Source organism: Homarus americanus, unplaced genomic scaffold, assembly GCF_018991925.1.
Source record: "Homarus americanus isolate GMGI-L3 unplaced genomic scaffold, GMGI_Hamer_2.0 scaffold34921, whole genome shotgun sequence".
Classification (NCBI taxonomy): domain Eukaryota; kingdom Metazoa; phylum Arthropoda; class Malacostraca; order Decapoda; family Nephropidae; genus Homarus; species Homarus americanus.
In genome coordinates this window covers 6,109,516-6,124,493 of record NW_024741901.1, presented here as the reverse complement: position 1 = coordinate 6,124,493, position 14,978 = coordinate 6,109,516, and the positions used below count along the sequence as shown (strand labels likewise).

General features: G+C 39.9%; 1 protein-coding gene across 1 annotated transcript; it reads left to right on the top strand.

Moving 5' to 3' along the window:
- Positions 1-321: 321 nt before the first annotated feature.
- Positions 322-4,124, top strand: LOC121876240. Its single transcript, XM_042381246.1, has 2 exons — positions 322-718; positions 1,935-4,124. Exons 1-2 carry the CDS (start codon positions 509-511, stop codon positions 2,388-2,390), a joined length of 666 nt encoding a protein of 221 aa, XP_042237180.1. The 5' UTR covers positions 322-508; the 3' UTR covers positions 2,391-4,124.
- The last annotated feature ends 10,854 nt before the right edge of the window (positions 4,125-14,978 follow it).

The following is a 14,978-nucleotide window of genomic DNA, read 5'->3' as shown; positions in this document are numbered from 1 at the left end:
CACAATAACTAAGTTTAGTCACATACGAGACGCTACTTATAGGCATGTGTTAGTTACAGGTCCTACTGGAAAGGATAAAACCTAATATTCTATCACTATTAAACCCTGTGAAGACTTCAATGAGGTGAAAGAGATAGGTCTTGTAATCACCAGATGCTCATACCAGGCTATAAATAATATTCTTATTCAAAACACAACACATTTATCAAATATTGATAATTTTTTTGGAACGAGACTGAATATCTTTTTAATCCCGGTGACAATCAGAATTCAGTGGAGATAACCATAAATGAAGTAATGGTCACCGTTCGAAGAAATACTGCGCAGCGGTTGGCAATACCGCGGGGGTGACGTCACCACCCCTCACAAAACCCACCGGACGGAAGAGCCCTCCGTCAGTACGTTACAAATCGAAGCAAGACTAACAGTAGCACTGAATAGTCTCCTTGTACTAAACAAACTAAGTGAATCAATAAACTATCGCAAGGAAATATTACAACACCAAAAAATGAACAAATATTTTGAGATGATGTTGGTGGTGATGATGGGGTTGGGCCCCATCGCCGTCGTGATCACACTGATGCACTCCTACGGCCCTCTGGCGGTGGGCTGTTCACTCATCTTTGGCGGCACTTACCTCACCCTGGTGGTGCTGGGGCTCTCCTTCCGCAAGTGTGCTATCATCAGCGACTTACAATCAAACGAAGAACAATTACAGGTGAGAGACTCGAACTGATACATTAAACTGTGCAGACTAGTTTATTTCTACGTCTCGCTCCCCAGCGTTCTCTGTATACCTCCTCTCTCACTCCGCTTTCCCTGTATACTCCCTCTCTCGCTCCTGTCCTGCGTGGCAGTAAGAAGTGACACCACACTCAAGTGTCAAGACCTGACTGAATTACTCAGAATGGGCAAACTGTACTCCAAGCTTTGTCAATAAATTTGTTAAACTAAAAAAAAGCTCCTGCTTTCCCTGTATACCTCCTCTCATTCCTGCGCTCTCTGTATACCGTCTCCCTCACTGCTCTCTGTATACCTCCTCCCTCACTGCTCTCTGTATACCTCCTCCCTCACTGCCTCTGCTGTGTCTCCCTCACTGCTCTCCTCCTCACTGCCTCCTGTATACCCTCCCTCACTGCTCCTCTCCTCTCACTGCCCTCCTCCCTCACTGCTCTCTGTATACCTCTCCCCACTGCCTCCTCACTGCCTCTCCCTCCCTCACTGCTCTCTGCCTCCTCACTGCTCACTCCTCCCTCACTGCTCTCTGTATACCGCTCTCCCTCACTGCTCTCTGTATACCTCCTCCCTCACTGCTCTCTGTATACCGTCTCCCTCACTGCTCTCTGTATACCTCCTCCCTCACTGCTCTCTGTATACCACCTCTCACTCCTGCGCTCTTTGTATACCTTACTCCTACGCACTCTATACCTGTCACACTTCTCCGCCCTATATAAATGGTCTCGCTAATTGAATGGGAATGAACTCATTGTCAAAATAATGTTAAAACGAAAGTGTTCTGTGTTCATATTTTTTAGTTTTGTATTCAGTAAAATCACTAGAAAATGTTTCTCCTGAATACTGTTGGGCAATCAGCTAATACTGAAGGTGACTTCTTCAGAAATTCCGTTTTTTCCTAATACTGTATCTTAAAAATGCGCTTAAGGTTAAGAATTGCATTAGATAATCTAGCTACTGTCTGATGAGTCAGTGCTGTGTTGACAGAGGGTATATTTCTGTGGCTCACACTGCTTCTCAGTTTAACATCGACGTAGAGATAACGACCAAAATGGCATTAAAATTACAGTAAGATGCTGTAACCAGACGTTTTCTTGACCCGTCGCATGAAAATTGGACATGAGATGCTTTCAGAATATAATTTCTAGATGAATTTAAATCTTGGGTATGATATGAATATGTATTTCTTTTTTCTACAGGACTCTCAGGGGGACTGCCCACCGTCATACGAGGTGGTGACGGCCAAGCCCCCGCCCTACTACCTCCTCTACGCCAATGATCCGGGGCTGCAGGAAGACGCCATGGGAGACGTGGCATCTTCTCCCACCACCGACTACCAACCAGTTCAGGTTCATTACCACGACAAGAATATGATGCGAGGTTTCACTTGGACTAAGACGGAGTGTGAGGTCAGTCCGCCATCCTATTCTGAGGCCGTCAGCCCTACTACTGGGAGGTGTGTGCCTTTCTTTTCCCTTCCTCCAAGTGTGACCTCACCCAGCTGGCCTACTTCTGGGACAACGTCGCCGAGCTCCAGCGCTAATGAAAACACGTATCCAAGCCACCCTCCCAATGAGAACACAGATCCTATTCCTCCTAGTGAACCGGTAGCTTCCATCCCCTTGTCCGCCAGTACGACGCACTTACCAACTTAAGATTAAGAAGCCACACTCCTCAGAACTTATCTTACCGTGTGATGACGGAAATCGTTCATGCCAGTGCCTTATCTGCCGACGTGAGGCTATACACATATGGTATTATCCCCTCGCTTCAGAGTTTATCTCCCTACAGTACATGAGGGCTTTATGTGTTAGGTGAAACCTATCGCCACAGAAGTCGGTACCTACACGAAGACCCTACGGGCTCCTGGATTGGCACATATCGTATAAAAAAGGATCGTCTATCAGTGAGAGAAACTACTACTACTGTTCTATGGCGTTTCTCACTTAGACATCGTCTACCCATATAGGGCTCATCTCATTACTGCATTAGAAACGTTCCCACCCATACCAAGGATTTATTTAACCAGGAAGAATTCCCATCTGCCCGAGTAAGGACTCCTCTCATATGCGACACCCATTGGAACCAACCAATATTGACTGGTGTTTAACAAGTGAAATACCTTGGAAGCTTGCATGCAAGCTGTTATGATGGATGACTTGTTGTTTTGTTGTAGATAATGTGATGCGAGACAAGGAACTTTCTCACACTGCCAAACAAATGAATTGTCTATATTGTGAACATAAACTGCCTGTGTTAACTACTACTACCTGAAGACAGTTATACATATGTATAGCAATGAAAAGTAGGGAAGTGGAGTCATGGCTGGGCCATGACGTAACAAGGGCTGTGTGAATGAATATACATGTTATATACATTCGTTGCTTATTTGTATATAGTGTGTTTAGCAAGAAAGTAGCACACTTAACTGGTGTTACAAGTAAATAGTTTAGTTAGTACGAAACTAAGGACGTGTTCAATCCTTCAGCTTTTTATATATGGAGTGGCGGAGCTGCTGCAGTTTGGTGACTTGTATGGCCTACCGCTAGCGACCTAGCTAGCTGGTATAGCGTGTTACCTCGCTAAGATTTGTGTGTGCCATAGCCCACTACAGCAACTTTTCAACGTAGTGCTCACACCCTCGATGATGGATGCGGCCTCCAGTATAATCCTGTGTACGTACGTACAGTAGCTAAAACAACTATCTGTGCATACTTTGTTGGAAACAATATGAGAATTTTGGACGATAAATTTTGGTATATGAGGGTTGTCACTAGTCACGCGTAAAATTTCAGAGCATATCGACTCCCACCTGCACAGATAGTTGTTTTAGCTACTGTACATGAAGTCCAGTTGGCCTGAGTCGCCAAGTGACACCAGGCCCCACCTGTACCAGCCATTATTCATATTTTGTATGGTCTGAATACGTTGCCACTATTCTTAATTTTTATTTTTCCTTTGGTACAATCATTCATAGTTGAGGGATAAATGCCGAGTTAATCATAATTGGTGTGAATATCTAACAACCTTTAACGAATACCTTGACAGGCTGGTTTATGTATTTCGACACCTGAAGATATGCCTCACACAGCTTCTGTCAACTTCAGGTAGAATATGCAAGGGGGGGGGGGGAGTGTTAGGTGGTCCTAATATATCTGTTATGCATTTACTACAACCTTACTGATTGTGATCATATATCTTGTCATAAACGCCTCAATCATGTACCTGAACTATCCTGTAATGTTTATATTATATAGTCCTAAGCTGCAGTGGGGTAAAGTAGAAAATGTCCAAAGAATATACCAAAATAATATTGTGTGTTAAGATGTGTCTATGTACATGAATCTGTACTTTGTAAAAAAATAAATTGCAGCAACAATGAGTCCAAAGCATCCTGTGTGAATATTATAGTTTTCCACAAGAAGGTCAAGGGTCAGAGATTTTGTAAATCAAATAAGATACATGTAAATAAGTCAGGATGATGTGTGTGGTGCCTGGTGGTGACCTGTATACAAAGCGTCCTGGACATCTGGACTATGTGATGTGATGCAGGTAGGCCCAGCCAGGGTCACTGTATGAGGTGCGTAAGAATGTATGAGGACGCTGTGAAAAGATTCTACGAGCGAGACACTAATGGTCTTTGTGGAAGGAAATAAAAGGATATTGAACAGTAGAGAACATTTCCTTTATCTAGTACTGAAGTTGTAACTGGCGATGATGAAATTTGTGGATTTATTTACCTTTTAAAAAGAGACGAGTCTCTAGAAGCGTTCTTTCTGCAGGGAGATATAAGATCATGTACCGAGACGAGAGCCATCAAGATACTAGATTTGTAGGAAACCTGGAGACAGGTACTCTAACAAACACCAAAAATATTCGTCAAATTACCTGACATGATTATTTAGGTGCGTAACGAGTGTTTTTGTGTATTTGTGTATGGAATATTAGTAAATTAATGTTTATTGCTGTAGTGAGCTGTTAAGAAATGATTATAGTGTAAAGAATAACTGCTTAAGAAATTCCAGCTATGACTCAAATTTTCTGGTGCTAAAATTTGCGCTAAGAGAAGTGTGACTCTTAATTCTGAATCATTGATGACCAGTGTATTTTATAACCTAGAATACACGCTTAAGTGACACCTTAGTTATTGAAGATCAGGTAAGCTTTATCAAATCAAATACATCACTTAAAAATTAACATTACATGACGTAAGCAAAAATCAAGGCCCTTCGAACACTACGCTATTTATCACGTGACTTCGACGGCCAAGACAACGACACTACAAGGAAACACGACTTAGAAAATTTCACACGTGGTATTAGGAAATAAACTAACTATAGTTTAGGTTAGGTCCAAGGTCCATCCCCCTTCATACTGCTATACGCTGTCCGATGATGAGAACAACACTCGGCAACATATACTGAATATTATCTGCTCGGAGCCTATTCAAAATGTTTATTGGTACTGTAACTCGAAAATCAAAGGTTTAATTTACTTACGATTTTCTACAATGTGTCCGTTTCCGGTACATGAGGATCCACTGGTGCATAAGGGATGACACACCCACCGCCTTACATAAAGCTTTCCATTCAAGTAGAACACTGGAAGGAGATTGAAAGATACAGCTAGATGTATAATTTACTCCAAACATAAGGAAAACAAAATACAGTAGTCTATATTGAGTGTTTAAATAGTACAATGTCGAACACCAATGTTCGGGTTCTTACAGTAGTCTGTACTCACCCCTGAAGATGTGAATTACACGAAAGCGCTTGGGAACTTCGTGTTTTCTTTTTCCTTGTGGTTATCAGCATATACCTGGATCACGCGCACCTACTGTGATTTACTTGCATATATATATATGTGTGTGTGTGTGTGTGTGTTGTGGGTGTTGTGGTCTCTTTCAGATCCATGTGTGTGACCAGTGAATCGCCTTACTAACACACGCTATTAAAGAATGACACTACGAGATCAACAGAAGACTCCCACGAATACACACCCACACACACAAATCTACAAACTTGGGAAACGTATATTTGAATAACATATATCACTGCACCTAAATTCTGCAGAGAAATAAGCACAAAGCTTTGAGGTTCGCCACAACACTCCCAGATACTCATGACCTTGTAACACGAGGGTTGAAGATGGTTAATACCTTAAGAGATAAAATTGATTGGTTAACAGTTATCAACCAGGGCTGTGACTGATTAACCTAAAGGGTGTACAGTAAACAGCTTATCTATCACCCTGGGACAGGATTCTCAAAGGTTTATATGTAAGATTGTGCAACCTTTTGTTGATGTGGCAAGGTTGCATGTGTTCTACCACTTAAGATACGACATTGAGTCTTTCCCTTTGCCAACAGCTTTCTCATGTGTTCTGTTTAGACTCAAGAAGAAAAAAAAATATGAGTCATGTTATACACTGTATGTTGTTCATTTTTCTCCTACTATCACTTCGTTTGGATTCGTTTTATGAATTCAGTGTAGAGATAAAGAGTGTTCGATATGCACAGTTACATTATTATTATCATTATTATTCAAGAACTGTAAAAGCCAACAATGTCTACGTGCTAGCTCAAATGTGACCATCACCAATTGTCGGAATCACAAACCTTCTTTAACTTTTTTTTTAATAACGCTGTGCTGTTAACACATATTCTCAGTATAGCCTCCACTCTCGCCATTTCAGCGCTCAGCCTAACGTCGTACCTTAAAGCCATATGCCAGGGTATTGTCGATTATTAGTATTTTTTTACTGGTCGGTTACTAGCCATTGGCTTTTCTTACACGAATGTTAAAATGACTCTTTTATCCAGAGTTTATTTCCTGCGTCTTCGTTGATTTGTTATGATTCACCCACCCCGAAAAAGAAGAGAACATTAAATTAATCATGGTGCGCGACCTGAGACAATCTGCCCCCGACAATACATAGTAAGTTGGACCTTGCCTGGGTCAACATACATACTGAGGAGTCTGGTTGTTGTTGCTATAATATGACTCTGCTTTAACAACGATGGTTCAGGCAACATCAACATTCTTTTTTACTTTCGTTGCATTTGATATCTGTATTCTGGCATCTACGCAAGAACGATACCTGAATCCATATTACTTAATCTTCACGATTTAAATAATCATTCCAAATTTATAATAAAAAAGAGGACATTGGCAATAATTCAAAATATAAATATTAGAAACCCACGTACTCTTGAACGTAAAAAGTAGACAAAAACAGAACTCATAGGATGGCAATACACAGTGGATAAGTTGTCACTTTCTATAATGTTGTACCGGTGCTGTTGTCAACGGAGTATTCTACGCAGCTCTTCGTTACAATTGGTTATCGTCACTTTCATTTCACAAAACTCTATCTAATGGAATAATAATCTGTACAATCAATATGACAGATTATTCGATACACAGTGATTAAAGCCGTTCAAGAGGTTAAAGATATAATTTATACCTTGTTGACATTATGATATAAGGGTCAGCACGTAACACGGCTAGTTTACATTGGATATAAGGGTCAGTACGTGACACAGCTAGTTGTTGATATTAGATATACTGTAATAATCAGCACATATTACGGCTAGTTGACATTAGATATACTTTAAGAATCAGCACATAATACGGCTAGTTGACATTAGATATAAGGGTCAATACGTGACACAGCTAGCTGTTGATATTAGATACAAGGGTCAGCATGTAAAACGGCAAGTTGTTGTCATTACATATAAGGCTCAGCACAACACGATAAGCTGTTGTCATTACATCTAAGGCTCAGCACAACAGGATAAGTTGTTATCATTAGATATAATCAAATACAATGTTCTTTTGTTCCACTTGATGAATGTATAAATTGAGCCAAATTTTATCAGAAATGGTGAATATTTAGTATTAGTACAAAATAATTGTTTTTAAAATTTTATAAAAAAAAACATGAATTGTCCAAGAATTTAGTCATCATACAGTCGTTTCATCAACTCTGCTTTCGTTTCTTTTGAATGGACTTTGCATGGTGGTTGACAAGCTTGAGAGGGAACTGTTTTGGGTTCTCATCTTGAGTTATTGTAGGATTAAATAACTTGATAAGAGCAATTCCTCGGTCTGTGCAGTCGTTGGTCACCTTGAGGCACTTGGTCTGCTGTAGAAGTACAGTCCCCTGAATTCACAAGTGCATTCCACAAATCATTTCATTGAGATATTTGTTTCAATGTTGTATTACTTTAATCCTATAGTATGTTTATTATTGTGAGTTTCTTCTGTCGATTATAAACAAACACAGGGCGCCACACTGCACAAAACCTGATGAGCATCTGTGAACGCACTAGCAAAGGGGACCGTACCTTAAAGGAATCATCATTTTTCCAATCACTTGGCTCCTTGTTTGAGCGATGAAGAACACCTCTGACAAAAATCCATATTTCGCTCAGTCACGAAGTGAGAGGGAGAGACATTGATGTTTATGACCTTCCCCCTCCACCCTCTTCAATCCATTTTTTAGACTTTGGATGACTCAGGTTTTGCACCCTGCCGGATGAATTCGTTCGTCAAAGAGAGCTAATCCTATCATCAGTTTGGAAAGACATCAGAGATGCCTTTTTGCTTTTCTTTTTTTTACAGGGATTCGCCCACCCGGGCATAGGTCACTTACCCACATCAGGGCCTGGGGGGCGAAAATGTAATAATAATAATAATAATAATAATAATAATAATAATAATAATAATAATAATAATAATAATAATAATAATAATAATAATAATAATAATAATAATAATAATAATAATAATAATAATAATAATAATAATAATAATAATAATAATAATAATAATAATAATAATAATAATAATAATAATAATAATAATAATAATAATAATAATAATAATAATAATAATAATAATAATAATAATAATAGTAATAATAATAATGCATAGTAAATAAAAATTATAATAAAAGTTGAAATTTTAAAAATAAAATACTAAAATAATAATGATAACTGTTAATAATAACACTGTAATAATAATAATAATAATAATAATAATAATAATAATAATAATAATAATAATAATAATAATATTAATAATAATAATAATGCATAGTAAATAAAATTTAAAATAAAAAATGAAAATTTAAAAATAAAATACTAAAATAATAATGATAACAATGATAATAATAACACTGTAATACTACTACTACTACTACTATTACTACTACTACTACTACTACTACTTTTTTTTTTTTAATTCGTGGCCTCCAGCCTCCCCCAATAGCCACACCTTCGCCACCATTTAATTATCTTAATATTAAATATATCCTAATACATAAGTAGCTATCCTATCTGTGTTTTTAAATCAGTTGAGCCGCAGATCTATGCGGCATTCAGTGACAATAGCCTCATAGTCAATATCTGCAGCAGTTGTCGGAGTTGGGGCAGAAGCTCTCGTTCCCCTGAGGCAGAGCAAAGCCGACCGAAGGAGAGAGAAAGACAGTCGACATCTCATCCAGGCTGTAACGAAACTTCTGGGCTGCTGCTTCTGTTCGGAGATCACCTCCGCGAGTCTGGCGTAGAAACATCTTGCACTTGGTCCCATCCCACCAGAGGTTGTGAACACTAGAGGAGTGAAGCTGCCTTGATCAACGTTTTGAATTCTCTCCCCATATGCCCTTCTCTTGTCGTTCTCATTCCTCCTATGTGCAGCATCAAGAGCTAGGTTACGGTGACATGCAGCCATGGGATCAAAAATCCTGATGTCGAAGAAAGCTCGCTGTCCCCGCGTCCAGAATCCTCGAGCACTGACGTCCACGTGGGCTTCGTTAGATGTGTTTGAAGTCCTGTGTTGGAAGATCTCACCATCCAATGGAAGGAGGGTCGGTTTACCATGATATCCCGGCAGATTTCCTTCAACATATTTGCTGTGAGGTCCCTTACCTCGTCATGCCTCATGCATATGAAGCCCCCTTTCTTGCACACCATGGCGTGATCGCCATCATAGGAAGAGCCACAGACGCATTGGGAGGGCAAACCTTCTACTGGCCGACCGTACCTTAGAGCAATGGCATCTGTAAATTCTTGTTTATTAAGACTGAAACCATTTGCCCTTATCGGTAACGTAGTTAACCAGTTCGAGGCGCCCACCTCCTGCGTTATAGCTACTTTTTTTTTCAAATTTTCTGATACCTACAGCAACAGTTGCTGCAACTTATCATTTTGGCAGTGCTGTCGATCTGTCGTAATGGACCTACGAATCTTATTTACTTCACTGGTATCCACTTCCCCTGTTGCATTCTGGGCTATTATGTGGTCCGTGAGGGCTGCCATGAGCTTAAGTGAATTTGATGTTCAGTGGCAGCAATCTCCTCTGGATTTGTTAGTCCCATCCCTCCCAGTCTTGATGGAAGTGCAAGAAGTGCTCTTTTTGCTGGGGTTAAGTCAGGGTGTTTCACTAATTTAGGAATGAAATTGACACTGATAACTTCTTCCAGAGGGTGGAGGAGGGGTCCGATATCAGGGATAGTACGCATCAGGTAGTTCCAACGATGCTTGACTCCATGGGTGAATGCAGCAAAGGCCGCATGTGGCTCTGTGTTAGCAATCTCAGACAGAGCTTGGATTTCACTAACCCACTCATTCACCTTTCCCGCTACGTACTCGGTCTTGAAGTCCGCAGTACCAATTACTGCGCCTAGATGTCTTTGGCCATCCATAGTTATTTTGACCTCACTTCCGCCAAAAACCTCCATTGCCCGTTCATAATGTTCTGGCTTCACGATGAGGAAGGACTTGCTGGCGTTTGGGTGGTACCCTATTTGTGGACCTCGCGATGTTACCAAGTCCCACCAGTTTTTGATGCCCTCCACTTTTCCTGCTCCTGTAAGGTCATCAGCATATGCCACTTGTTTGACCCCAGTTGTTTCAAATTTTATTTCTTGTTGGAGCACTGATAGGCCAATTGCATACATTGCCATTGCAACAGGGTCCCCCTGTGTTGTTCCCACGGTTGACTCTAAGATGGTATCACCTCTTAGGGCCTTGTTGTTTACTATATAGAGGTCTGATGGATTCCTATACGAAATTTCAACATACATTGCAAAGCTTGGACACTTGATCTTGATGTTGTGCAGTGCAGCCTTGTGGTTAAGTATGTTGAATGCGTTTGAAGCATCCACCAGGAGAACGGCCTCACAATCACGCTGCTCAAATATCAATCTCATGGCGTGAATGGCGGCCTCCCCGCCAGCCTGGTGGCCAGCACACACTTGTAGGTTCCCTGCTGCTGCCCTGACATCGTCCTTTACCACCTCCATTATGCATTTTCCGATGATCCGCCTCAGCACTTCCCCCACCCCTATAGGCCTACATCCTGGTTTCTTTTCCAGAGGAATAAGGCGGCAGGCCGTCAGGGCCTGGAGGTGATGGCAGCAAGAGGATGCAAGCTTTCTTGCAAGGGCGGCAATGGCAGTGCAGAGATCGCTTGCTACAGGGCCAAACTTGTTTGTGCTGAGGATGACTCTCCAACCGTTTGCATCTAGACCTGAAGGGCCGGCTCCTCCTCGAGTCTTCAGTGCCTTTTTCCACACCATCTCTCCTGTTATTTTCTCGAACAGGACAGCATTTGGTGGGATATAGTCACCCTGGAACCTGATGCCTTCATCTTCGCTTGCAGGGGGATGTTTCTCTTTCAGTAGTTTTAATGTCTCTGTTTATTGGCATCACCCCACCGGAGGATTCCTGTGTGAGAGATCTTACCGCGAGAGACACTTTTCCCACACGCATTTTGTTTCCAAATTTTCTTGCCACGTCATCGGTGTTTTGCTTTCCGTCACCCGTAATTTTTAGTCTCTCCTGCAGTGTTCTTGCTTCACATAGGAGATCATCAAGGGCCCCAGCCTGCCACGTTGCCAATCTTCTCTTCATTGCTGCCACATTTTCTTTGTGCTTAGTCTTTGTGTGTGTCCTCTGACAAAATAGATGTGGTATTATTGCCAGTATTTGAAGAGCTAAGGGGGCGAGGAAGCGGTCCTGAGTGTAATCAGTCATGAGGCGAGTCATCTCCCGAATCTACTACTACTACTACTACTACTACTACTACTAATAATAATAATAATAATAATAATAATAATAATAATAATAATAATAATAATAATAATAATAATAATAATAATAATAATAATAATAATAATAATAATAATCTTCTGCTCAAAAAGGCTCGCCACCCTGCACTAGAGTAACTGCTACCTTTGCCACTGTAATAGTTCATATCTGGTCAAATGACACTCCTAATAATCTTGCAAGTGGAATTATTTATAACAATATCTCAGATCCCTTCCCAACTTTTGCCATGTATATATCAGTAACAATATCTGAAAGGTCTAGTAGAGTCTCAATAAAATACAGAGACTACTGCGCTGACAACATGCTCCTTTTTTTCTTGAAAATGTAATGAATGCTAAGTGGGATCTTGTCTATGCCTCCGACAACCCTATCGTGAACAGGTGCAACTTCCCTTGCAACTTCAATGCTTGCTTTGATAACTGCTTCCCCCTCAGGACTAAGTCTGTAAGATCTGTAAATATCTCCAAGCTCTATATCACAAGTGAAATCAAGGCAATGATAAAATAAAAACACAAACTCTAAGGTAAATTATCAAAAAGACCCATAACTTTTGGTGATGCTTACAGAAGTATCGCAAGAGTACCCAGTCAAAGCATTAGGCGACAGTAAAAAACCTGGAAATTAATAAATTCTATTCAGAACAGGAACACTCAGCCTTCGGGCCCCCGCTCAACTTTTTTGATAAATGATTCAGTTGTAACGGAACACCTCCCCATTGCCAACCACTTCAATGACTATTTTATCAACGTTGGCAAAAATCTTAAGTAGCAGAGAGCATCCCTGATCACTGTGAGGAATTTAGAGCCTACCTGCAAAACAGATAGCAAAATGAGCTACTCTTATCTCCTGTCACAGTAGTTGATTTACTGGCCATCATAAAAATGTTCAAAGATGCAGCAGCAGGCGAAGACAATATACCAATGAGCATCATTAAGAATGTAGCCCCCTTATTACTACCTGTTCTCCTACACATTTGGAACTCCTCCTTCAATTGTGGTGTCTTTCCAGATAAACTGAAAATTGCTAAAGTTCACCCAGCATATAAAAAATCTGGGGACAAAGGTCTCTTCAAGAATTATCGCCCCATATCAGCCCTCCCAGCCTTACGGAAGATACTGGAGAAGCTAGCATGTAATAGACTAAATTCCTTCTGCAATGCCAATAACATCTTTACAGACTCCCAGTTTGGATTTAGAGCTAGAAGGTCGACTGAGAGTGCTCTGCTATCCTTTACTAATGACATCTTAAATTCCTTTGATGACAGTCAGTTCACAGTCTGTATATTCTTGGACCTCTCTAAAGCCTTCGATACTGTCGACCATACCATCCTCCTTTCAAAGCTTGAACATTACGGCGTTAGGGGCCTGTCCCACAATTGGTTTACCTCATATCTGTCCAACAGGATGCAGTATGTCTGCTATAATAACCACCAATCTGACTCCTCGCCAATTTTGTATGGAGTCCCCCAAGGTTCCATTCTCGGTCCAGTACTGTTTTTGTTGTACATAAACGACATAGTCCACGCCAGCTCACTCATAAAATACAACTTATTTGCAGACGATAGTAATCTCTATGCCAGCAACTCAGACCTCCATTCCTTGATGAGAACTATGAACACTGAATTAACTAAAATCGGGACCTGGGTAATACGTAATAAACTGACCTTAAACCTTGAGAAAACCCACTACACGATCTTTCACAGAAGGAAAAACTTACCCCCAGACTTGGACCCCCTGTACCTTGGTAATACAGTCCTCAAACGCGAACAAAATACTAAATTCCTCAGAGTTATTGTTGATGAGAAACTTAACTGGAGAAACCACATACAAGCCATTCACAGTAAAGTCAATAAACAGTGCGGTATCATGTATCACACTCGACAGTCACTCACTCTCACAGCAATGAAAGAAATCTATCATGATCCTGTTTACCAACACCTGATACACTGTCACACACTATGGGGGGCCTCTGGCTCTTCAAAAACACAATCTCTGGTTACTGCACAGAAGAGAGTTGCACGGATATTGACCTACTTGAAAAAAAAACAGATCACACAAACGAAAAATTTGCTATATTGAAATTCTTAAAATTCGAGGATATTAACACTTACTGCTGTGCCCTCTTTGTTTACAAATCTATCAATCACTTGCTTGACAATAAGTACTTCCAATTCCGGAATAATCAGAGATACAACTTAAGGCACCCAGAGCTACTAAGACCACCCCTCATGCTCTCCTCTCAGTCCCAGACCTCCATAAAATATCATGGTGTGAAGGTGTGGAACAACTTACCCCCACCCATCCCAGCAAAGACTACGCTCCCTTCCTTTAAATCATCTCTAAAAAAATATCTGTTGTCGAAGTATTAACACTTCTTGTAACACTTACTATATTTACAGTACCTGCTTTTATTGTACCATCAAAACCGTTTTATCGGAAATTATCATGTAAATAAATACGTAATTACCATTGCAATAAACATAATTGCCAACTAGACATAATCCTGAAAGCTCTGTCCTCTTGTTCAACCTTGTTACTGCACATATATATATATATATATATATATATATATATATATATATATATATATATATATATATATATATACACACTTCATTTTTAGTCCATATAACACGCGGACTTTGAATGACCATGCCACAAAGACACTTTGTGGCATGGTCGGTAGCGTTCCCTGGTCCCACACAGTAGGTCGAGGGTTCGAGTCCTGGCTGGTGAGGTCGTTGATTTTATGTATATATATATATATATATATATATATATATATATATATATATATATATATATATATATATATATATATATATATATATATATATATATATATATATATATATATATATATATATATATGTATATGTATGTGTATATAAAGAAAATAAATAAATAAAATAAATAAATATTGAAGTGATAACCGTAATAACATTATGAGATGTACTTATTACCACCATGCTATTGAACTATTCCAGATGATACTAAATGTTACATAATACTTCCTTGAGATAAATGTATAGTATATATCAGGTGCCTCAAAGAGAGATTAGGTTCTCAACTGGCTCAGCCATGTTAATATTGTTATTATTATTCACTCTGTATCTGTATTTTTCTGG

What these genes read in the sequence shown, in the direction of transcription:
- LOC121876240 (XM_042381246.1), top strand. Translation starts at nt 509, where the DNA reads ATGAACAAATATTTTGAGATGATGTTGGTGGTGATGATGGGGTTGGGC. An exon ending in CAAACGAAGAACAATTACAG is followed by an intron (nt 719 to 1,934) that starts GTGAGAGACTCG and finishes TTTTTTCTACAG; the next exon opens with GACTCTCAGGGGGACTGCCC.